Raw genomic sequence first — 26,757 nt, 5'->3', positions numbered from 1 at the left:
TTTCAGAAATTAGGAGTGGACGGAGAAAGCAATTTGAAGACACGTTCCCACGAAAGTCAACCCAGCAGACATAGTGTCCCGAGGATGTGACGTAGAGGAGCTTACAACGTCCATTTGGTTCGGGGGGCCTTCGTTCTGGCTCGACTCAGAAAATAATTGGCCTGTAAATAGACATTTCTTCAGGAAAATAAATTAGATTGGTGTTCCTCGACATTGCTACGAGTTGGGGGTCGGTTATTGAATGCTCCTATCCCGTACGAAGCCAAATTCCCGTTGTTGCTGTCTTCAAGATCACAGTTCGTCAGATCCTATGTGTCATACCTGCACGTTACGAATTGTCACGCTGGCCCACGAGCTCTCGTAAGTCGTCTGCGCGAGAAAATATGGCTAGTTAATGCTCAAGAAGCCTGCCGACGAACAGTTCGGTCGTGCATGCGCTGCTTTCGCTGCAAGCCGCAACTCTTCACGCAAATTATGGGGAACTTGCCAGCAGATAGACCTCGAGCTCTCAATATTTGTGGCGTTGATTTTTATGGTCCCTTCAGCACAACGTATCGTATCCGTGGTAAGCCACCGTACAAGTCGTACTTGGCCTTGTTCGTCTGTTTTGCGTCCAAAGCGGTCCACTTAGAATTAGTGTCTGACCTAACCACTGATGCGTTCTTCTTGGCATTTCAAAGGTTCGTGAGTCGTCGCGGGATCGACAACGCCACCCACTTCGTCGGCGAAGCCGTGACCCACGGTCATCTGCTCATCGGCGGCCCTCGTCTGGCCCCACTATCAGCGGCGAAATGTCAGAAATTTACCGAAATGTCAGACCGATATCGCTACTAGAATCCTGCAAAAGGGAACTTCTAAATGAGAACGAATAAGTTTACTTGAAATCTTCCTCACTTCAACTTGCAAACAAAGCGCTTGCACAGAATTTTAGGTCAGGCATTACTTGAAACGACTAAGTCACTTGGAAATCGTAAAGTGAACTCAATTTCTTATAAGTCATTTGAGCACTTTCAATTTCAAAGCAAATCATCGGAAAATGTACATTTAAAGAGTAGGTTGACAGATTATTTCCTCAGTGTATGCAATTATTTGAACACATTTTTATTTCTAATATTTATTTGTTTTCTTTAATAAAATATTCTCTTATATTGTTACCAAGTCTCCTTTTGTTTACAGTCTATGTTTTTTCAATATAAATGTTAATATTGCAATACAATACAATACAATTTTTTATAATAAGCACTTTCATTTAAATTTAACTTACAAACAGCGTTAGCGTAAGATTATATTCACAGCCAATTCTTATAATAGTTTGAATATTGTTTTCTTCTTTCACATGCCCTTTGCCATCCACTTAATATTATTATTGTACCAACATTTTATAAATTTAGAAATGACGAAAATTAAATTTAAGCTGAAAAAATTTCTTTAAGAAACAAAACAAATTATGAAATAGATACCCACTCAATGTGACCAACTTGAGTGAATACCTATTACATAACTATTCCACGCTTAGATTAAAAAACATAAATCTTAATCTACATGTTTCATTTCAAAACTATTTCCGTTACTATTTACGGTTACAAAATATTCAAATTAAATTCATTTCATCACTCTGATAAAAAATAAGTCAGGCACTTATTATAATTATTTTCTTACAATATCATTAATTCCTTTTTTCCTTTTTTTAAATTCTTATCCATTTACATTTTTTAAAAATAAAACAGGAAGAGACTGGAAACTCCTCTTAAGTTTTTCCTGTTTCATGTCCAAAAATTCTATTAAACATATTCACTTAACTAAAGTTATTTTTATAATTATTGAGCATATCAGATAAAAATTATTTAATTATGTCCACTTACAATTCATTTATAAACATAATTATATATTTCCATTAGTAGTGCTACTATTGTATATTTCTTAAATGTTCGACATCTGATTCTAAATTCAGCATCAAAATAAATCCAAAGCTAAGTTTTCGAAGAATAGTGTCCCCAATAACTCAAAGTTTAACTTTATATGTTTTGATTAAATCTTATGACAGACAAATATTTTTTTATTAAAATTATTATATGCATATGAAAGTTTTAGTTATTGTTCAGCACGGCTACTAGAAAAATATAATTTTAGCTTCGGTTTCTCCTTATTTAAATTTATAAAAAGCCTAATCATTATATTCCTGCAAAAGTTGAGTGAGTTTTTTTTTACAGCAATGTTGAAAAATAACGGGACTAAAAGAAGAAAAAAAAAGTTTTTTTGAATTCATCCAAATGGACAATTTTTGACCAATCCAAAAGTTCGTAGGACATTGTAGGTAGGACCTATTTAAGATGATTAAATGCCAATGTTAGCAGTTTCAAAAACGTCAATCCGAGATAAACGCAGTTAAGGTTTCAGGAACGCTGCCATTCAAAAACAATTTTAGAGACGACCTTGCCGTTTTCACAGGATAATTTTAAGTTAAAACTATCGATATGTACAAAAAAAAATTTAATAAAAGTTAGCCCCTTAAGTGATTTTGATAACTTCTAAAAACATTGTTTCAAAAATCCAAATTTTTATATTTTCATTTGAGTCACCTTAAACATATTCAGATTATGTGGGTGAAGCGATTGTTACATATTTGTAAAAGTTATAGCTCTGAGAAGCCCTCATTCGTGCTTATTCATTCAAACTCGTTTTTCTAGAAAAATATTTTTCGAACTGGCGACCATGATTTCTGAAAACGATTTTGTTCAAATTCGTAATAACTGAAAAAGTCAAGTAATAACATTTTACTGCTTCCAAAAAAAATTTTCAAAAAGTGTTTAAAAAAATGGTCCTTCACACATGTTAAGGGGGTAAAGAAATATCTTATAAATTCAAAAGGTTGTTAAGCATTAAAATTTTAAAATTTTAAAATTTCACTAAAATCTTGCAGTAAAATTATAACATCTTTTCGTACATTTTAGTGGTGTGAAAAAAAAGTACAAATTTATAAATTTACAATTTTATCACTGGGAATGAGTTAATATCTTTTAAAACTAGTATATGTAAGTAAATTTTTTGCTTCTCTAATTTTGAAAATCCGTAAGTTATTAGTTAGTTTTTAAATTAACAAAGAAAAATGTTTATAATTTTCTTCTACTTTTCAAAAGTGACTAAGCCTTATGATTGAAATTTGAGAGCTTACTGTGAAAACTGTCTACATTTTAAAAAAAGCCTAGAGTGGCAAAATCAAAAATGTTTGAGTCAGTATTTAAAAATTTATATTTCTCAACTATCAAATTATTTTAATCGTATAAAACCGGGTTAGGCACGGGCTAAAGCTATTTTTAATGAAAACTTCCACATTCCAAATTATTACAAAAACACTCAACCGCTATTTACAGTTCCTATGATTGAAGCCAATTCATGTATTAAAAACAAGGAGATAAATCGACATTTTTCGAGCTGTCTTGTCAACTTTTTTTGAAGTGGATTACACTTCGAGTGTACTTGTGCAGGTCTATACTTTTATAATGGATACTTATTAAAATTGTGTTGTGTAATATGTTAACAAAATTTTTTTTAATAAGAAAATGAAATGAAATGTACAATAATTAAACAGCTTCTAATGACTTCCCCGATTTTTTTCTCTTTTTCTTTTCTCTGATTGCTGACGAGTATGAAATATATAACGGAGTAATTATATAGACGTCTGATTAAAGGCCTTTTTTTAAGTCCCTCTAATTATATTAAAGTCCAAAGCATGTTAGTGTTATTATCGATAGTTTTTATAAAATTTATGTGCATTTGGTTTTTATGTATATATTTATAAGGTACTCTTATTTAATTATTTATTTGGCATGCCCAAGCCGAAGAGTTTCATCACTTTTATTTAATTAAGCTTAGATCATGACACATAGTCACGATTTGAGTATTCATCTATATAACGTCCAGACGCTGAAATGATTTCTAAATTCAATTAAACATTAGTCGCGCCAAACTTATTCAAAACTTACAATCTTCCATTAATATAACTTGGGTGTTTTCTATGTTTGTACTAGATGTAGAATGAGGAATAACATTATGATCCCCTTCGTTCCACCTCGTCCTGGTACTTGATCGTGATACTGCCATCGGAGCTGAGTAAAGGCTTAAGTCTGTTGGACTTATAACTCCAGACATTGTGGAAATGGAGCCTGCATATCCTAAAAGCTTTAAATAAAGAAAAAAATTGTATTTATTGAAATGTACTGAAATATCTTTATCTAACTTAGTTCAATATCAACCGCTAATCGGCGATTCTTTCAAATCTTGCAGAATAGTCAAAAATTATTATTACCTTTCTTGGCAATATATACGTAAAGAAAAAACAAACATGAGTATCTTGTAACAAATTTCCAAGTTTGCGAATTCTGCTTTGGAAAAGATAAAGTACTTTTTGAGCAGAACCACATGATCACTGGTCACTGATGGATCTGTAATTAGGGATCAAGTTTGTTCTGCTGAACGCTTATCACACATTACGCCGTCGCAAAAATAATCGGCTCAATACCTATCGGTATCGAGGTGTTTCAAGCCAAAAGCAGCTGACAAACACATTTATTTATACATTAATACTTTTTAATTTTCTACAGCGTAAAGGAAAATCTGTTGCTGTACTTCGAGAAGAAAGGCGAATTCCGTGACCCAAAAAAGCAAAAACAAAAGAGTTTGGCGGGGCATCGTTGATGGAATGGAGTGCAGTGAAGTGCACGCACTGGACTCGGACAAGCTAGACAGAACAAAAAAAAATCAACAAGTCAACCATCTTTGTTTGAGCCACAGCTGTTCAGATCAGTTGTTATCGGATAATGGATGTGCTTTGGGGGATCAGAGCTTTACATTTTTAAATATCTTAAAGGATTTTAGGAGATGGACTGCCTGGAAATAGGTTTGCACCGATAAACATCGGCTAACCATCACTTACATATATGCATAAATCCGTCAAAGTCGGTTAACTTTGGATGGCGGACTAAATGAGAAATTTTCGAAACTGCAAAACATTGTCGGACATCCGTTCAACGGATGGCGGATGGATCTCTGTGGGAAGAGGCTTTATAGCTCCAATTGTGTTTTTTTTTTTATGGGTTACTTAAGTGTTATTGGCGCTATTACCAAAAAAAAAGGTCTGCAAATGAAAACACCAATTAATAAACGTTTCTTGATACGGGACATTCTAAAATGTTCCTTGAATTAGTCCAAGCGGTACGTGTTGACCGTCACTTCATACAAAATTTTGGTTTTCTTGTAAGAAAGAGTTGTCAAGTCGATTTCGTCCACCCCCGCAACGACAGTACTGCCCACTACGTTCGTACTCACATAAAAATCAAAAAGTTCTGGCAAAAGAGTTATTACAATTCAATCAAGTCAGTTTGTCAGACTGTTCGTGTCTGCCGTCCGTATGAACGTCAAGATCTTAGAATCTATGAGAGCTAGAGATTTAAGACTAGGTATTCAGATTCCAGTACTTCTTACGCAGCACAAGTATTTTTCAAAACGTATGTATGTTTCGGTCAAATCTAATGGTTTATTACGGGGGGTGGGGCAGCTGCGCGCTCCTAGCTTCTAGTGTCGGCAGTGCAGTTCGACAGATGGCGCCACCTAGACTGATTACTAATGGATTTCTTGTGATAGTTCTGCTGAACGCGTATGATCACTAATCATGATGGAAAAATGTATTCATCATGATCTGCAAAAAAGGAGCTTATATATAGTACGCGACCTTTACTTGATACATGATAAATATCTGCTAGTTTATATCGATGGTATAAATATCGATAAGATTAAACATAAAATTCAGAACAAACTAGATCACACATTACTAATCCATCAGTGATCAGTGATCATGTTGTACTGCTGAATACGCTGTTTGTTGATTCGTGATCAGTGAGCATACACGCTCAGCACAACTATCGTAAGAAATCCATCAGTGATCAGTGATAATATTGGCTTGCTGAGTACGCCCATTGACTTTTAAATAAATTTTAATTATTCGTGTAGGTTTTATAAAATGTCTTTTCGTTTTTTCAATGAAGCCAATTAGTATCTTTCTTTCTTATAGCGGTAAAATTATTTCTATATATGTACAATTTCCACAAAATAAAGAACTGCAACTTAAAATTAGATTTATAACTGCCTTTAAAATAAAAAACAATTTATTATAATAAGTTATCCGACATTTCGGGCAATATGTTGCGCAAATAAAGGAAAACTGAGAACTTCTTGTTTTTATACTCTTTATACCCTTTAAAACGGTATAATAACTTTAGACTACAATTAATTTTTAAACTGGTTTGTTAAAATTTTTTTCGAATTTTTAAAGTTGTCGCAACTTGGCTTTTTAGACTAGCTGAGGGAAAGAAAACAAAAGAAAATATAATATAAATATAAATAAAATAAGAATGTACGGCTATTCCTGGCTGTAGCTTTAGTTTGTAGCTTCAAGCTTAAATAAGAATGCTTTAATTAATTAAGTTCATAGGAATTATTTGTACAATTTTGAAAGTGGTCGGTAGGAGGATTTTCCGACCAAAAATAATAACTGTTTAATGAGATTTATATGGTTTGCCATTACTGGTAAAAATATATAGCTATGAACTTGGAAAATGCTTGTGGAAGAAGGGCTGCACAGCAGAAACATTGGCTAATAGCGTTTTTCCACAGAGATCCACCATCCGTTGAAGGAATGGTCCGGAACGACGGACTAACTGGAACATTTTTGGAACGCAAAACCCAATGGAGCCTTCTTTCAACGGATGGTCGATGGATCTCTGTGGAAACAGACAATTACGCAATTAATGTGACACTATCAAAAAGCACGAGAAATACCGGTAAATACTGATAAGTTATATTTCGTCTCTGCCTTGTTTTGACAATTGGTTTTTATTGGCAAGGAGGACGACATTTTTTGTTGTTTTCGAAAACAAACACACGGTTCGCTTTTTTAAAGCAACTGTGGTAGTCTTCTCAGCAAACCCGTCAAACAACACCATCAGCTCATTTTCTTTGTCGTCTAAATACCATAATAGGATAATGGATTCCTTGCTAGGCATTAAAGAGTTCTATAAACCGAGATGTGGCATTAAGACGAGAGAATCAGTCATATATAAAAATGCCACTAGCGCGCCAATGGAATCAGGCTATTAGAAGATAGAACGGCATAACTATCTGGACGAAATCACTTTTTAGTCACTTCGGAAAAATATTTTTTTTAATTTTGATTTAAAAACATTGAAGTTATGATGATTTTCAGCTCAATTATTCGATCGTTCCCATGGCAGCTTTCTGGTATCAATGTCTGATTTTAATAAAATTAAAATTCTAGTTCTGAATTATTAGGCTATTACTATGCCCAAAAGAACTTTTTGAAAAAAAATTCAAAAATATAAGTTACCTTTTTATTAATTTTTATACCCTTGCAGGGGGTATTATAATTTCAGTCAGAAGTTTTCAACGCAGTGAAGGAGACATGCGCTCAAAATCTGATCCTGGAGCGCCTGGCACGATTTTATCTCCCCTAAAACTATCAATCATCCTCCTGCAGTGTCTGTCAAAAATATTTGAAAAACTGCTCCAGAATTGAAACAAGCAATCAACCTCATCAGGCCCATAATGCCAATGCTATTGAACAAGTAAGCCGGATAACCTCTGGGAACGAGATGCATTGAACGAAGATACATACATTCTTGCTCCTCTGTTTTTCTGGATGTCGCCCAAGCTTTCACCCGCGTTTGGTTGGACTACCTAAAATAACACTTACACAGAACACCCATCATATATAGGCGTCATGTCTACAGGAAATACGTTTTCTAGTACGATGCAAAGGTTTTCCCTCTGGATATCATTCAACTAAGCGTGCTTGTACCGATACTGTATGTCATTTACACAGCAGATCTACCGACAACAACCCTTAAAGCAAAATCAACATTAGCTGACTATACTGACATTCTAAACAGACAATCTTGCCCTTCACTATCTTTAAATAACATCAACATACAATACAAGCAACTGAAGTAACATACCTTGGAGTCTACCTGGATAGACAGCTTATTGCATTGGCACATCGGCGCAAAGAAAAACCTATTGAAAACTTAAATGTTCAAGCTTAGCCATTGGTAGTACATTGTATAGTACATTCAACACACTTTAGCTAAATAAATGAATTAAATTACGTAATTTATAATTGACAATGTTGTCTTGCTATTAAACATCATTTTTGTTAGCTAGTCTGTTTTCCCAGGTTTATTTAGTTTTCATTTACATATCGAAACAAAGAACTTCCATTTTCCTACAATGTAAACGATAGGACACTCGCGCTCATGTAACTAGGCTATAACACCATTTAATAGCAGGATTCCATAGGCGCATATTTGGATTTTTTAAATGAGCCTGATTCCATTGGCACATTTTGCTTAATGTTAATGCTACACAGTCATGAGAAAACCGAGGTGTACGATACAATGATTATTAGTATGTAAGTTATAGGTGTAAGCGACTTATCATGAATAACAAATATTAAGATAGTAGTATGTAAGATTGTAGTTGTAAGCGACGTATTATGGATAATAAATATTAAGTTGAGGCCGAATATTAAGACATAGTTAAGTTCCAAGCCCGAGTGGCAACGCTAACCGAGATTTAGCAAGTTAATAGAAAATACTAGAAAGTAAGGAATATACCAGAAATCCCGGACGCGAGAAAAAGGGAGCGTGGGGAAGGTGGTCATACAACGATCGAGTTGGCGGTCTCTGGTGTCGGAATGGTAAGACGGGACGGACGTGTCTCCCGCAGTAATTTTTCGTTCAATCCGCAGTAACACGCCACGATCGCGCGACGTCACGCTGAAAGTGAATAAAGGGGGTTGAACACTGTTCCGAGGTTAGTGTACATAATATTCCTCTACGTTAAGGAAAGACGGAGTAGCGGACTCGTAGGAGGGTATTAGATAAATAAAACAATATAGCAAAAAAACAATAAAGAAAAGAAGTGAAAGTGAAATCCCTCGTTTGTGATTTTTATTCGTAGTCGATCAGTAGCTTCTTTCTTCGTAGTGCATGTGACTTGCGCGCGGACATCCTTCCCGGCTAATCAATCGTACCACCATCCTTTTCCCTTCAACCCCCCCGCGTCCAACGAATTCCACCCGGCTTGGCCACCGGTCCCACTCTCGCGAAATAGTGTCCCTGCTTGGCCTCGCCAGAATGTCCAGCTCGGTGCATTTTTGGCCTCCGACACGCGGAAAACGACTTGTGCGCCTTGATCGAAGTGATCAGTGACGTCACCCACCGGTCCCACTCTCGCGAATTAGTGTCCCGGCTTGGCCTTGCACGAAGGTCCAGCTCGGGGGATTTTTGGCCTCCGACACGCGGAAAACGACTTGCTCGCCCAGCTTTCCCACTCTCGTGAAATCGTTTGACCGGCTTGGCCTCGCCCCAAGGTCCAGCCCGTTGGATTTTTAACTCCGTAGCAAGATACGACGCGATCAACTCCGACATCACTCTCTCTCCCGACGTCCAAGAGAACCTTCGGCGTGACCCCCCAAACGACTCATTCACTCGTTGAATGAAACTCTCTAGTCCGGTGTTTTGGTGATTTACAAATTTCTTGTAAGGGACTTCTGGATCCGACTGAGATATGTACCCCGGTCAGAGAGCATCCTTACAAGTGGCGCCCGAGCAGGGACACCGAGACTAGCTAGAGAATCATCCAAGTGGCTTAAGGACCCACTGAAGAAAAAAAAAGAAGGGGAAGAGTCACCCGAAGAGTTGGTTCGAAGACAAAACGAACCGCTCACATCCGATCTCCGGAAGGACTTAGAAGACTTGAAAAGAAAGTTAACACAAGAATTAAATTAAAGAAACTCATTAATGTTGTTTCAGGACACGGGAGTGCCGACAATAACGAAGAAGATTTGTAGCTATTTAAATCGTTATAAAGAGGGAACCGTCTAGCTAGACGTCTTGCTACACCATTGGGTCGACGACATCTCCGCAGAGGGCAATTTGTAAACAAAAATAAAATGTATGCTAAATATTAAAAAATATATTATAACATATAATCATATTTTTATCATAACCCAATAATAAATACGCCCATATTCTTAATGTACCAAGTTTGAAAAGTAGCAAAAGAAGCACACATGCTCCCATGTATGAGAATGCATGCTGAGAGCGGCAGGCCCCCCGCTAGAAAATTTTGTGTCCATTTTCGTTGTATGAAATGACCAGTCTATATGTTGTATGGTTAGTGCTTACACGAAATCAAGGACAATCCTTGTGTGGCTTGTAAAATATATAATGGCTTTCTGGGACTACAATCAAAAAAAAAACATTAATGATCAGCTAGACATCCATAATACTATTAGGCCACTTGCTAACACGGACGACATGGGAGCTGATGGAGACGTTTGACGGGTTGGTCGAGGAGACCACCAGTTTCATATAAGAAGCGAAAATCCTTTGGTATGTGCATGGACCTTCTTCCTGCCAGATGTCCAGCAGTGACTTATTGTGGTGCTGCGACCTCTTTTTGCAAAAATGTATTTATTTTCTAAAGTAATCAAAAATTGAGCTCCCCTTGCATATAAAAATCAGCTATTGTAGTTTTGGCACTCACTGAAAATCGGTACCTATCCACATTTAGCCTTGCGGGAGTTCTTTGTAAATAAGTGTCACATTATGCTATATGCGTTTTAACGCGCCAATGGAATTATGCTATTAAAAATGCACATTGCCCGTCGAGGCACTAACAGTTATTATGTTATTACGTATCAACTCTTAAAACTTACCGATGTGGGTTGCGAATGAAAGTGGTTGAAATATTCTCTGTTATTCGATGATGGATATATTTGCGTTGTAATTCTGCCTATGTTGGGGCCAGCTGATAAAAGCTTACAACGCCCAGGATCGAGATAAGATTGTGGACTTGTCGATGCCGGCGTGTGAGGTTGCGGTTGAGGAGATGCACTTTCTGCTATTTCGTGTTGTGGCACAACTTCAGTTTCAACAGGACTATGGCTGTTGTCTAGTGTATTTGTAAGTCTTATATTATCCGTTTCCAGGCTATTTTTCGTAATACAGTTGTTGTTGCTTAAGTTTGGAAATTGGTTTGCCAGCGTCAAAGAAGGAGGTGGTGATTGGACTAGTGTTAAATCACTGCTGCTGCGAATAATAGCTACAGGCCGAGCCATTGGAGGCAGCATTGGCGGAAGCATTGTACTGTGATAATGAGATGACGGCGAAGTCGTCAACTTTGCAGTTCGCAGTTGTTGATGGATTTGGAAATGTGGCGAATGACCTTGTGAGACGTGTGAGTGTGGGAGTGTATGAGTGTGTTGAAAGGGATGGTTTTCCACTGATCCAGTTATTGTTGTAGTGTGGCTAGAGTCTTGACAAACATATGTGACGAAATCCGAAATATCTTGAGGCTCCGTTGCATATTTATCGGATCCAACACGGTTTTGTTCCTCTACAGAATTCGACTGCGGTATTCGTGGATTATTGTGCTGGGGGTAATACAAGGTATTAATTGGGCTTGTAGATGTTGTATGCAATGAAGAGCAATTATGTTGTGAAGTAGCTGAAAATATGTTGCTTTTAAAATCGGATTTGATTAACTTGTTAATTTAATGTCTGACTATACCTTGGGCAAGTGGCCGACTATTAAGTGAAGTATAGCGGTGCAGTGAAATGTTAGAATCTGTAGGAGTTTTTGGATCTCTATTGGAGCTATCTGTTGCTCTTACGATCAGGGAAAAACTACTAGTGCCATTGTCTGATGAAGTACTGGTAATTGGTGGCGAGCTGTTTTGATCGATCTTGCTGACATCATGGGCATCACCATTTGTGCCTTCTGTACGTAACAAAGGGCTCTGTGACAAATGCATACTCCTCTGATCTATAAAGTCAACTGAAGGAAGAACTCGTTAATTTTTTCAAAAACAATCGATCAATGAATATGTACTGCTATACGTACTGCTATATCCAAGGGGAATCGGATTAGCCACAATTGCTCCAGATTGAACCAGACTCTGGGCAGCAGACATTGAAGACTCAGAGTTCATTTGATATGTATTGCACTCATAGGCAGCTCCAACATTCTCTCTTTTAATAAGATTAGAGTTCAGACTATCATCGTTTGCCTCGTCTAAAATTAGATCTAATAAAATTGGGTTTAAATTTATTTCTACCTTAAATGTGCTTGCACAGACTATGTAAAAATTAATTAATTCAAAAACTTTTTATTTTTCCAACAAAATTACTTTATATTAATGTCCGCAATTACCACTTTCTTGTACGTGCTTGTTTTATCAATTGTAAACTAACCTCATTGCCAAAATGTTTTTATTAAAATGTTTTGATATTAGAAAATTATTGGTCTGCAGCTTGCAACTAATTGAAAGAGTCATTTTCGACCCTATAAAGTATATATTATATACTCTTGATTAGTATCACTAGATACTACTACTAGTCCGTTTCTATGCAAACTAATCACTCAGTTTAAACAAAATCCAGATAAATCTTTTCCAAAGTTCTCCTTTCTATTACTGATATGTAAGTAGGACAGATCAAACCACTATATCATAAAGCTCCCATATGAACAATCGGAAAAAATAAAAAAAATATTATAGTTTCGTTGATTTTAAATTTTTACAAGTATACTCCGAAACATTATAATGGTTTACTATTTTAGATTATGGCTTTATAAAAGTTCATATGAAAATCGACACAGCATATAAATACAAAAATTGCATTACAAATTTATATAAGAGCGAAAGCGCCCTAACTTTAGAACAAAAAGTAATCTAAAATATTCATAAATAAAGAAAAATCGCCGTAGAATCGGTAGCCCAAGCCCAGTTGGGACCTGAGAGGCTTAATAACTCATCTATTGGTTATTAACCTATTGCATACTGTATTGTGTTAAGGCAAGGCAGTTAGCAGTTAATATGTCACGACACACAAAAAGGATTGTTTTTTAATGTGATGTTTCGTTTGACGCGTGCTCTGCTAAAACTGCCTTAACTGACGTAATTTTCAAAAAGGGTGGGCAATAACACCTGATAGTAAAGGAGCGTTACAGAGTGTAGTGTCAACTATATCAATTGCCAACGTAATTGGGTTGAAAATCATTGTTTGAAAATGCATACAATTTTGGCTTTGTCTGTGCTGGTGATGTATACATTTTGGACGAAAGCATGTCAATGAAAGTAAATCTTCCTGTGAGAGTTTTGACTAAAACTATTTCTCCATAAGAAATTTTATATTTTTATAACATTAATGCTTGATCAAGAACTTTTCGCAATAAAGCTAGGCAAATAATACATTTGCTTACAATTGATTTCGGAACTTTTTTCATAGTTTTTCACATCCTGTGTAAAATCGAACAAGAAAGGAAGCAAACATTAGCAATTATTTCGACTATTCCGATTTTCCCATTCGATTTAAGATTCTTAAGTCATTATAAAGTCTTTCAAATTTTATAAAATTCAAAAAATCGTAGAATATATCAACGTTTTCTTATAAATTTACTGAAATTTAAAATTGTCTGAAAGCAACAATGTTTTTTATATTTTAAGACTGCTTTATGTTCTACCGTAGGAAAAAAAAACCTCAGCAACCGTTCGTACGAAGAAAAAAATCAATTTAAAGAAAGCTAACCCTATCAATTGTTACGCTATTTTGCATAGGCTTTGGTATACTTTTTTAATCATAAGACCATTTTTTATAATTTTATTGAAATTTCGTTTTCAGGACACTTTCTTAGTGTTTAGAAAAAAAATCATGATGTTGATGAAGGTGTCTCATAAAAAATGTTTGACCCTGCTTCATTATAATAGTAATGAGAAATTCTAATCAAATACCTAGACTATCTATTGGAATATTGTAACTAAATGCATAATACGTTTAAGACACAAATATGTTTTTTATTTTCAACTAAAAGTTTATGAGTATTTACAAAGTCTGTTTGGAATAATGCATTAACAGTACCTTTGGATAACGTCCACAGTTCTTGCGATGAAAATACTCCAGTTGCTAAAATAATGTCATTACAAACTACTCCGTTATATGGATTTTGTCTAGCACCCTCATTTTTCTTGTCAACGACCTCATCTTTTCTGTCTGATAGATCATTGCTTCGAGCATATAAGGTCAAGTTTGGTGAACTCACACCTGAAGGTGTTGAAAATGTCGGATTCGTATTGGTAACTGAGTTATGAGTATTTATAAAGTTGGCCAAGTACAAATCCAATTCTCGAACAGAAACATTTATGTGATACGGATTTACACACAATCCTGGATGTAAGCACTCCGGGTTTTTTTCAAGCCGCTCACCATCTGTGCTTTCTAAGGGAATCGCTTTGAAGAGTATGACCATGACCAAGTCAAGTCGCCACACTTTGTCAGCTTGCCGTAGGCAGTCTATGCGCCGCATTTTTCCTTTTTGATCGGGGTTCGAAAGAACACAAATAGATTTTCGCTTTCCGATTATTGATTGCACAAAATCCTCTCGGCTTTCTTGTGTAATATCTTTTCTGAGTTTTCCAAGCAGACGAGAAGCCCACTTTTGCTTCACCTCTGTTTTTTCATTCTATAACAAAAGACGTTTTAAATTTGTATTTTTATAAAATGGGTTTTCATTTATACCTGCAGTTCATCCTTACAATGTCTTTCCTCTTCCAATGACATACGTTTTTCATGTTTCTTATAATATTTTCGTTTGGCGGCTTGCAAATTAAACCAAGAGTAGGAAAATGATTTGACGTACGGTAAGAGTGCCTCAATAAAAGGGTGAAATTCATCCTACATGTAAAGAAGGCATTAAATTAGTGACTGTTCTTAATTTTTATTGTGTTTAAAGGTGCATACAAGTATAATAAAAAAATGCTGTTCACATATATATTTAACAAACATACACTTAGAGACTTAAAAACCCAAAGCCCGTATTGTATTCGTATAAAAAATTAATAAACTTTGTTTGTCTTACTGATAAACTGACTTTGGGTTAGTTTTTTAGTAAAAAAAGAGAACAAAAATGATGAAATAGCTACTTCACTTAGAAAAAAATTACAGAATACACAATAAAACAGTGAAAAAAAGTGGCAACATAAAGAAAACTGATTTGAAATTTGGGTCATGAAACAGATTTAATGTTAGAGAATAACAGATTCGGGAATGCAGTGTTAGGATCAATTATAATTTCACTAGGCTGTAGTACTTTCTAATTAGGAATCTTTCTATATTATATTGTATATAAATTGAAGCTTAACCAAATAATTCTAAACTAAAAATATTGAAAACTCTTGAATTGTGATCATTTCTGCTCCTCAATAAAATTGCATCATAATTGGCGATATATAGTAGCTTGTATACACTCACAGACTGTAAGTTAAAGTTAAAATAAATTCGATTTGTTAATATACTTATTAAATTGTATAGAACTTCTTTCAATTCTGAATACTTTTAGTGACCGATCACTACTATTTACCGAAAATGTATTTTGTTTAAATCACAATATGTACTATATCTATCTATGTATTTTGTCCGTATATAAGGAAAATAAAACGTACAAAAATAGTTATTATTTTAAAATATTATACCTGCTACAACACGTACCAGATCGAGCTTGATCTCAGTTCAAGAGTTTTTAAAGCTCTGACGAAAATATTAACCAAAAAATCAAAACAAATCGTTAGAAATTTATAAATTTTTTGTGCGCAGTGGTTTTGTCAAAGCCTTTCATTTTTAGATTAGATTATCTTTCGATTATTAGAAAATTCCTGAAAATTATTAAGCGCCAATGTTAACATGATGAACACACCTATTGTATTACTCTGAGCCAAATTGTGAGCAGCGCCATAAATCGCTTTCAAACACTGTTTATAAGAACTACCCTCTCCCTTTGACATTCAACTGCACTCACAAGCAACGCAAGTAGGTGCCAAAAGAGAAACAAGCTTGTTTTGTTTATTTGCAACAACAATAAAATTGAGCTTATTATCGCTAACGCAAACGAAATTAGTTTTTGTCATTTCCTGCATACACCAGTGCCACAATGGAGAGTCGATCTAGCAATGTCCGTTCGTCCGTCCGACCGCCTGTCCGTCTGGCCGTCCGTTTGTCTGTCTATCCGTCCGTCTGTCCATCCGACTTTCCGTCTATCCATCCGACTTTTCGTCCGTCCGTTTCTACGGAAACTAGTCTCTCTCTCTCAGTTTAAAAGCAATCTGCTTGAAACTTTGTTGTCTTTCTATATTTCTATATATGTAAGTGGGAACAAGCCGGATCGGACGACTATAACAGCAAAAAAAAAAAAACCTCGCTGTTTTTAATTGAATTGAACATCTCCAAAACATCGATTTAGGTGTGTGAACGGTTTGTTCCGCACAAATTGACTGACCACCAAGAGCGATCGACGCTTGTGACCGATTATTTGACTATTATGACCTGATATAGCACCGTGTGACTGCTTCCTTTTCGGAAAAATGCATTTGCTCATGAAAGGAAATCGTTATGCAAACGTAGAGTCCATTCCAAAGGACTGCACCGGCATACTGGCGACCAACTTAAAAACTCGTTTGACATGCTTTTGGGTCGTGCAAAAAGCAAGGAGACTTTTTTGAAAAATAAATTGAATTTGCCGAAAAACCCATTTGTTCTTTTTTGTAAAGTCCTGTTTACTTCGAAACGCACCTTGTATGTGGCCATAAAGAAAGTTTGCTCATTTCCACAAATACAAAGTACTACGGCGAACTTTACGCAAAAAATTAACGAATAAAGTAAAACGATAATCCGAAAAAATAATAGTTTACAACAGACAATTAGCAGTTAGTATTTTTTATCACACAACATATATAAATAGTGGGGTATCCAGTAAACAACTGAAAGTTAATCAGAAGTTTTCAGCAATTGAGTGAACGACATGTAGAGACACAAACTTTTCAAATTCTTAAGATTTACGAATACGTTTATTATTAAATGTAGTAATGTACAAACAAGTAAAATGACTCTCTAGTTGATTTAAAAGTAAATAAAGCGTGCTGCGATAAAACTATGTTGCCACTGCCACGGTTTTTTAACGAAAAACGATAGACAATTCTTCAAGTATTGTATTTCTGTGGCTTAGGGATCATCCATTATAAGAAATCCTAAAAAAATAAACAGGAAATAGCATAATCTATTTATTAGAAATAAAATCGAAAATTACACGTTTCCGTGCCGGATTAAATAAACATCTTGAGTTTACGTATTTAATGTGCCAGAATATGGACTACGAACGTAAGTTAAGCGAGTGTAAGTCAAAGCGGGACTGCATGCTCGCAACTCGGCAGTGTGATCGTGTTTTTTCTTTCGCAGGCCCAGCCCTCGATAACTTTACCGAATTTCGATTACATATGTCTCGGTCTCACTAACAATGATTTTACTCGCTGTCCAACGTCTCTCCAAATATATTTTCAAATATTGTTGAGAGAAATTGATAAAGTACAATTTTTCAGTATCGATTTGATTTTGTTCAAAGCTATCAGACAATATAAATATAATTTGAACCTACGAGTATCAAATTGATCCAGCAACAACATTTATCTTTATTTTTGTCTTAAAAAAAACGCATATTGAAATAATAACAAGAAATACGCTTATAAGTCAAACTTAATTTTAAACATCTTACATCTTACATATGCAAAAACATGAATGGTATAATAAAAGTTTAATGCCAAATATATCAAATAGTGTGATCCTTCGTTATCTTTAATTATACTTATTTTAAGATATACTGTTTGTGTTGGAGGAGATATGAATACAACATTGACAAGATGCAATTTATTGATACGAGTTGAGCAATTTGCATAATCACATACATCGCAACATTTTTGGCACAGTGAATTTAATGACTAAGCTTAAACACTATTGTATTTTATATACATTGCATTTTAATTACATTTATAATTCGTTTTATTTATTTGTGAGCAATTTATATGCGCAGACTTAATTTCATACCTGACAATAAAAATAGAAAGTCCGATTAGTTGAAACTAGTAGTTCATTAAAAAGAAAATCGTGAGTATGCATATATGTAAGCATAAGTTAGTACCCCATAATTTACGTCATTTTAAACTTATCTGTTTACAAAAAGTTAAGTTAAGTTCGCGACTATTGTTTCAAATAACAACATTAACGACATACATTTAAGCATTTGAAGAGGCACGACGCTTTACCTGTCCCGATGATGATGTTTGCAAATAAGAAGAAACGTCCGTCTCGATCATACAGCCTCTTAAAGTATCTGGTATAAACATACCTTAGGTATTGGTTGGTTCATTGAATTTATTATTATAGCTTTGACTCCATCAAAAAAGATCTAAAACAGAATTTGAAAAATAAAAACGTATTGAAGACATACAATATAACTTCGTTAAATCAGTAAGAAGATAAAAGCGGAAAAATTCTCAAGAAAAAAAATTTTATTAAGGTGAAATTTCACCTCCTGATTCAGAATAACATCTAATATATTTGTAGAGTAAAGGCTTAGTTTTATTTATCTGTTTTAATTTGTTTTATGTTTAAGCAATGAAGTCCTTGTGCACGAAGATCAAAGCAACCGAAAAATGTATTAGTCATACATTCCGACAGTATTTCTAAAATTTTATAATACTCTATTTAATTTCTCTTTTATTCTAAATTAACCCAGATGCGGTTAGGGAGAACATAAATTGACATAAATCTAAAAATAACTTTAATTAAAACCGGATGTTCGCCGAATTTCAATAGATCAATACATTTTTTTTACAACTTAATAATTAATTTATAGGATTGTAACCACAATCCTATTGGCAAAGGCCAATCTCCGGAGTATTGAATAAGACCAACTCGGCAGAGCAGCTACAGTGCGGCGGCAGAGGCCAACACAAACAGTATAAACCCGCAGCCGGCACACACACACTGACAGGTTTCGCCGTGCAAATTACTCGCACAACGAAGAGCATGTTATAGTATGTGTGTTGACCACTGCATTAGAAAAAATTAAAGTTGATCTTTTCCTTTCTAAAAAGGAAGGGAAAAGATTTAGAAAAATATTGCTATGCTATTGCTGACGACAGCCGGTGGAGAGCCATAACAGAATAACGAAAATCTAGCAGTTTTCTTGCATATAATTCTGTTCTCTGCGAAGCCATAGCTGAAGTCAAAAATAAAGAGCAAGATGAGACCAGAGCATGTGCTACGGCTCTCTTTGTGTTTGTTTGAATCAAAATTCATTAGCTCCAAAACGCATTAAAGAGCAGAAAATAGCAAAAACAGAAAAACAAAGATACGCGAGAGCAGTATCATTGCAAACGCTGTTCTGAGTATGAAAACAAACGATTGCTGCTATAAAAGCTATAGTAGTAGTAGTAATTGGAGAAGGTTGTTTGGTATTGCGTCATCGAGATCAAGGGGGCAGTCTCACAAAGAGACTTGGCGATTTTTTTCGGGGAGCGTAGCACGTGATTGTTTTGACTGGAACAGACTGTATTTGGCACTCATTTCAACGTTTTCTCTGCCAAGTGGCGTTCATTTCTGTTCTTGCATCCTTGAGCTTATCTTTTATGTGGGTATCAAAACTCATTTTTGCGGTAAGCGTTGCATCGAGGTATTTGAAGAATCTAACACGTTCCAGTATTCGGTCCTAGCGTGAAGGCCACCAGAACCCTTAACTACCATAATCTTAATTTTGTTTGTACTTATGTACTCGGAAAGGCTAGCAAACATGGCCCTTAACGTCGTCTGCAAAAAGGGAAAGAGGAGAGGGCTGACTTTAATGTTGGTATTAAACCAATTTGAAAGCTCTGATACATCCCACACAATTGCTTTGTTATCCTTATAGATATTGGACAGTGCTGGTATGGCTTTAGTTGAGAGTCCGAGTTTGCTTAGTTTGTACAAAAGGCTTTTTCTGTTCACTGCATCAAAGGCGGCTTTATACTCTACAAAGAAACTGTATAGCTATTTTTATTGCAGAAAGCAGGAAAGCACTGTCCATTGCAGAGTAACCTTCTCGAAAGCCATGTCGTCATACGTGTTAGCTGTTCTCCTGCAAAATTCTTAGCGACTGTGTTTTGATCGGTGTCCACACCCTTTTTAATCTGGGAAAATTCCATGGCTGTAAGACTCATTGTAGGCCTCAGTAAGTCGCTGTTTAAAACGGAGCGGAGCGTTTTTGAAAAACTCTGCGGTTATACTGTCTTCACCAGGAGTTCTTTTTTCCAGTTTTGTTGTAGGACAGCGCTTTCTATTTCTGCAAGGTCGAAAGGATTTCAGCCTGAGGAATTCAGCGGCTTAGCATAGATGATTTCTGATCTGGGAGAGTAGGCCACTGAAGTATTCTGCCAAATCTTTCGAGCTTACTATTATGGGTTTATTCTGTTTGTTCCCGTTTAATTAGCGATTTCCCAGAACTGTTTGCGTACTTCTTGTAGTTTATTAATCCAGAAATGTTTTTCTTTTCCTTTGCATAGACGTTTGTAACTTATTATTGTCGTATTGTAGATAGTGGCCGTTGTTTCGTTTCGTCTTAGTTGTTTAGGGCAATCAAATGAGTGTTTGCGAGCCCATTCGCCTTGTACGTTGAACCACGGATGCTTTCTGCTGAAGTTAAGTGACTGCTGCATGGTTTTGGAACCATCTACGATTAAGTTCAGCAGTTTGTTTAACAGTGTAAGCCCACTCAGACGTTGAACTCCTGGTACTAATGCATCTGCGTAACTTAAGCGGTGTATGTCCTTCCACTTTAGCTTTCGGTTCAGTTTAGGCTGGGTCCTATCGGTTGGTTGATGTAGAGAGACTTTCAAAATAACTTCGATGGGCATAAGATCAGAAAGGGGTTGAGCGCTTACCACCAAATCTTTACCACATCGTGCCATTTTCCTTGTATGAGGCAGTAGTCAATAGTGGACCTTGCCGAGCTCCTTATAAGGGTAAATTCTCCATCTTGGCCAACGATTGTCCTGCCGTTCATTACCGTCAGTCCTTGGGATTCGCACATCTCAACAATTTTTGCACCTTTGTTATCTGCAATTACGTCCTTAAACTTACGAACTAGGACTAGGGGTCCTGATCTATATTTATGGGTTCTGATGTGGCTTGTGCGTTTCCGATACAAGCATTTATATCCCCAATAATCATTAGGTTACTACAACCTGCTGTCAGTCCGAAATCGTTAAAATTTGCTTGCCAATTCTTGCCGTCAATGTATACTGAAAGGATATACAGTTCTTCGCCTTTCGTGTTTATTTCGATCACTTCGGCGTTTTTCTTGTTTGTAAAGGTAATGTGTCCTTCGTTCACCAGTTGCTTTCGGATTCTGTATAAACTTCCGTATACCCTTCCTCTGCTTGCCCGTATATAAAATATACATATTCTTGATCAGCATCACTAGGAGAGTCGATCTTGCCACGACCGTCTGTCCGTCCTTCAATCCGCCCGTTTTTACACAAACTAATCTCTCAGTTTTATTTATTTATTTATTTATTCATTTAATCGCCAATGGATATATCCTTATCTGGCTATCAGCTAACTTAACTTAAAACTAAGTATTAATTAAAAAATATTCCCTAAGTAATTGCCTAAGCACATCCTTCTTGGATCCCCAAACCAATCGAATACTTAGTGGCAAAGAGTTAAAAAGTCTTAAAGTTCTTAAGATTGGCTCATAACGCGCATAGTTAGTCCTCGCAGCACTTTCAAAAATGGGATGATGGTACGGAGACTCCTGGCAGGGATATTGAATTTAATTGAGCTTAATATTAATGGACTATCTATATTACCAATTACAACATCATTAATAAAGAGCAAGCTCGCTATCGAACGGCGATCTTCTAGACTGCAGGTATGCAGAAGGCAACATTGGCTAGAGTAAGCTGGCAAAGGTTCCAAAAAGTTTAACGGCTGAAGTGCAAATTTTAGGTACTTTTTCTGCAGCCTCTCAATTCGATTGATATGGACAACACTTGAGGGGTTTCAAATAAAGGAAGCATATTCCACTCTTGAACGCACAAAAGCTGAGAACACTGTCAGTCGTGAGTACGGGTCCTTAAAAAGTATGGTGTTTCTTTTGACAAATCCGAACATTGCATATGCCTTCGGCAGAACATGGTTCACATGGTTAATAAACAAAAATTTACTGTCGAAAAGGACCCCAAGATCCATAATCTCAGTAAGTGCAGAGAGTGAATGGTTATTGATAACATATGTAGAAAGAATATTTAAGATACATTTACTATAGCGAACAACATAACATTTATTTAGGTTGAGAGGTAAAAAGTTCTGAATACACCATAAACTGATTTTGTTCAAGTCCGATTGTAGCAAATAGCTGTCATTTAAGGAATTCACTCGCATGTATATTTTAAGGTCATCCGCATAAAGAAGATACTTGGCAGATCGAATGCAGAAACAAATATCATTAATGAAAATAATGAAAAGCAAAGGACCAAGAGAACTGCCTTGAGGAAGACCAGAGGTTGCTTCAAAGAGGTTAGAAACAAACCCGCTGACCTCAACATGACAGGATCGGTTTGCCAAATAAGAAGAGATCCAATTTAGCAAAGAGCCGTGAATACCAAGCTTAAAAAGTTTGCAAGGCAGATTGAGAAACCTTATCAAAAGCCTTGGCGAAATCAGTGTAAACTGTGTCCACTTGGGAATGTAACTCAAAGGCTTGTATGCAATGTTTAGCGAAAATAGCTAAATTCGAGGTAGTAGAACGACCAGGCATGAACCCGTGCTGATTAGGGTCAATATAAGTACGTATCAGGAAGGATAATTTTTTAACTTCAATTCTCTCGAATAGCTTGGCAATATTGCTTATTTTAGCAATCGGCCTGTAATTAGAAACCTCAGACTTGCTTCCGCCTTTATGAACCGGTAAAATTTTGGCAATTTTCCATCTAGAAATAAATTTACCCTGAAGAAGCGAAGACGAGAAGATCATCTTAAGGGGTTGAAGAAGACTGTGATAAAATTTTTTAAGAAAAAATGAAGAAACTCCATCAATATCAGGCTTAATGGAGTCGTCAAATTGTGAAATAGCTTCAGAAATGTCATCATCATTAATTTCAAGGGAACCAATATTACACATTTCTGGAATGTTATTTAGAATTTGCTGGTCATTCCAGTCACAAGCAGGCTCAAAATTGGCCGAAAAAAAGGAAGCAAATAAGTTTGCAATAGTTGTCCCAGAATTAGCTGTAGTTTTGTTATATGACACAGTTGACGGTATGGAATAGTAAGATTTATTTGAATTAATAAAACGCCAGAACATATTTGGATTTGACTTTAAGCTTTATTCAATGTCGGAAATGTATTGATTATAAAGAAATTTATTAAGAAACTCAAATTCCCGCTTATGCTGTCTATATCTATCACGATCCAATGGATTGCCCCATCTAATGAACCGTTTATAGAACTTATTTCTTAGAATTTTATATTTCTGGAGACCTTATGTATACCAAGGAAGCCTATAGGAACCCCGTACCTTGATTGAACACGTGCTGTCAAGAATATTTTTTAAAGCGACAAGAAAGTTATTGTAATTGGTCTCAATGCAAGCATTTGATAGCAAGGAAACCCAATCCATAGACGTGAGGCAATCACTTACGGCAACCAAGCAGCTTTAAACTTTCCCAAAAGTTGTCTTTCTATTGCAGATAGTACATAAGTTGGAACGAGCTGGATCAGGCGACTATAGCATGTAGCTCCCATAGGAACAATCGGAAAAATAAATTTAAAAAAATTGTAACTTTGCTGTTTTTTAATTCTTTGTTTCAGAACTACAGGTTAAATTTTGTTAAAATCGGACGACTATATCACATAGTTCCCATAAAAAAAAATAAAAACTAATATTTTTAAATGTAACTTTTCTATTTTGTAATTTGTTTTCAAAATTCTTTTTGACTTATTAATAATATAACAGTTCAGAATTTCGCTTTACGATGTCATATAGCTGCCATAGGAACTATCGAATAATTAAGCTGCAAAATATCGAAACATATACGCTAGAAAACCATAATTTTAAAGTTTTCAATAATATTTAATTTTTGCAATAGCTGCAAGGGTATATGAACTTCGTTTGCTTCCTCTCTTGTTTTTAATTATTTTTGACATAGTAATAAGTGGATAGTTCAGAATTAGGCTTTTATTTTTATTCAAATCGGATTTAGATTTATTAAACAAATCAGGAGCCACTTCATGCGCGTCCGTACTCTTATACTCTTCTTCTATCTCCATGAGGAGCTACATGATATAGTCGTCCGATCCAGCTCGTTCCGACTTATATACTGTTCTAAAAAGAGAGCTTATGGAAAAGATTCAGATAGCTTTACAACTGAGGGGCCAGTTTTCGTAGAATCAGAGAGACGGACTGACATGGCTACATCGACGGAAATGTCTGCGTTGGGCATTTTCGGGAATTTGAGTTCCCGATACTCGTAAGTAAAATTGTAAACTGTATTCGGAATCATAAGTATGTAACAGGTAGAAAAAAGCGTTTCCGACCATATAAAGTATATATATTCTTGATCAAATTTGGCCGTCTGTCCGTCTGTATGAACGTCGAGATCTCGGAATCTATAAATTTTTGACTTGTCATGTAGATTCTAGTAGTTCCTAATTAGTGCAGGTTTATTTCAAAACGGAGCCACGCCCACTCTAACGCCCACAAATTGTAAAAGTATGTACTGTCACTCCGAGACATGTTATTTATCGGCAGACCCAAAAATTTTCCATATCGAGTTATTATTTTAGAAATTTATTTTATTTATGAAGTTCTCTGCCGCCCCTCTGACGCTGCTTAGCAAAGCCTCTATGTATGCCGACGATGTGCAATTATATGTTAGTGGTGCGTTTGTCGTAAAAATGACTGTGTTCGTGAATGTAACTCTGTTCTTCAATTTATTATTTATTAGTCAATGGGCAAGTCCAAGTAGTCAAGCCTTAAAGCGTAAAAAAATAAAAATGTATGGTGATTTACAAGAATACAAATTTACAGCCTGTAATAATTGATCTTACAACACTTTCTTATGTCGACCACGCTTACATTTAACAACACCCTAACCTGGAATGACCACATCAACACAGCAGTAGTGACTTTTAAGATAACTTAACGTTAGTCAGAAGTATCTTCCACTCGAAATAAGATGATGATAAGGTCCCACTTCATCTCTACGGCATGGCATAGAAGTTTTTGGAAGGAAAATGGAATTATAAATGAATACAAAAATAATTTTTGTAGAGCATTTTGTTCTCAAAATGAGAACTATTGAACTATTTTTTTTTTTTTTTTTTTTGGTATTTAGTATTCTTGTTACTCTAAATTAGATCATTAGAGCACTCGAATTAAGAAGTTCTTGGTAGAGAACTTTTGATTCTCGGATTGATAGATAGCAAGCTCAAAGTTAGGACAGCTGTTTTGTTTTTTCGTTCATGTCTTTTAAGTTAAATAATGGGGCTTTAATTGTTCATTTATAAACAAATTTTCCTAATAGTTGGGATGTTTATAATACTTACGAACGAATTGCTTTTATGGAAAAGCCTTTTAACTTGTCAATGAACAACAGAGGCACTTTATTTTTTATTTTTTTTTTATACGAATTCGGATTCGAGCAAAACATTTTCGGTAATTTTAAGAAATGATAAGCGACTAGATAATAAATATTTATAAAAAAAATGCTATACCATGTATTTTTAATACATTTTATTTTATATTGAAAAGTTTTTTCTTAAAATCAACTAATATCCTATATTTAAGTATTTTTCCATACAATAGGTTATATTACCCTCAATGTGAGTGCTAAGCTAAAATCTGAATTTGAAATGAGTACATCCATATTTTATTAATTCGAATTCTCAGTTTCTGAAAGTCGGAATTTTCGCTCTTTTCGAATAACTCAATTGTTCTTCTCTTGTGTTTCTTTTACGCTGAACCCTTGAATTTTATCAATATCGACTGACTGTCATGAAATATATGCTATTTTAGGAACGATATGGCCAAATTAACTAATACATAACACTACAGACTCCTTTTGCATTTTTATAAGTCTTTAACAAACTGGGTGGGCAGTAAAGACTTAGATTAATATTATTAATTTTAAATAAATTTTATTTTGTTTATTGGCTGACAAACAGGTGTAAATAAGTTTTTGGTTGAACCACGAAAAAAAACGTAGGTGCACAAAATAGCATATTTAGAAGCTTTTAGCTTTGACTTTGAAAGAGAACTAGTAATCAAAAGATTTTAGTCGTTTATCGTCGACCACATTTGCTAATGCACCCGCATAAAATTACACAATCAAAACTTATACAAGCACAAATATATGGTTATGTATGTAATGTATATTTAAAGGATATTCACTTTATTTTGCACTTATGAACTTCAAATTAATATTTTTAATTTAACACATAACTTAATATGTGCCTTTTCCGTAATCAATACGATCTTAGATTATGTGAAAAACACAATTTCATATTTTTAATTGACTCATACATGTATATCAAGAAAATTCGTAACACACTGAAGAAGGACAGAGTAGTAGCAGTGTTATGCAAAACGAGTACCTATAGACTAAATCTAAAATTGGCAAATCACAGATGACTCCGTGGACTTGTGTTCTCGTCAACTGTTAGACTCTTTGAGAGTCATATGTGTGTACATGAATCCAAATTAATCAACAAATACATAAGCAAGCCAAAGGGCCCAAACGACCAACCGACCAAACCGTTC

The 26,757-nt window shown here is 35.3% G+C and overlaps 1 protein-coding gene across 9 annotated transcripts; it reads right to left on the bottom strand.

The window, feature by feature from the left end:
• Positions 1-1,124: 1,124 nt before the first annotated feature.
• Positions 1,125-26,757, bottom strand: LOC128263744 (nuclear factor 1 C-type). 9 transcript variants are annotated; one of them, XM_052998890.1, is made up of 9 exons: positions 26,521-26,757; positions 18,304-18,363; positions 14,652-14,807; positions 13,995-14,595; positions 11,980-12,162; positions 11,647-11,913; positions 10,793-11,583; positions 3,984-4,179; positions 1,125-3,924 (listed from the first exon to the last, which is right to left on the bottom strand). In XM_052998890.1, the coding sequence occupies exons 2-9, from the start codon at positions 18,322-18,324 to the stop codon at positions 3,875-3,877; spliced, it is 2,265 nt and encodes a 754-aa protein (XP_052854850.1). In that variant the 5' UTR covers positions 18,325-18,363; positions 26,521-26,757; the 3' UTR covers positions 1,125-3,874. The 9 variants fall into 9 exon arrangements, with proteins under 9 accessions (XP_052854850.1, XP_052854851.1, XP_052854844.1 ...); XM_052998891.1 differs by having other exon boundaries at positions 26,592-26,757; XM_052998884.1 differs by having other exon boundaries at positions 18,221-18,363; positions 26,521-26,756.

Source organism: Drosophila gunungcola, unplaced genomic scaffold (genome assembly GCF_025200985.1).
Source record: "Drosophila gunungcola strain Sukarami unplaced genomic scaffold, Dgunungcola_SK_2 000018F, whole genome shotgun sequence".
NCBI classification, from domain to species: Eukaryota; Metazoa; Arthropoda; class Insecta; order Diptera; family Drosophilidae; genus Drosophila; species Drosophila gunungcola.
The sequence above is the reverse complement of the archived record's forward strand: the minus strand, read 5'-3'. Positions and strand labels throughout refer to the sequence as shown.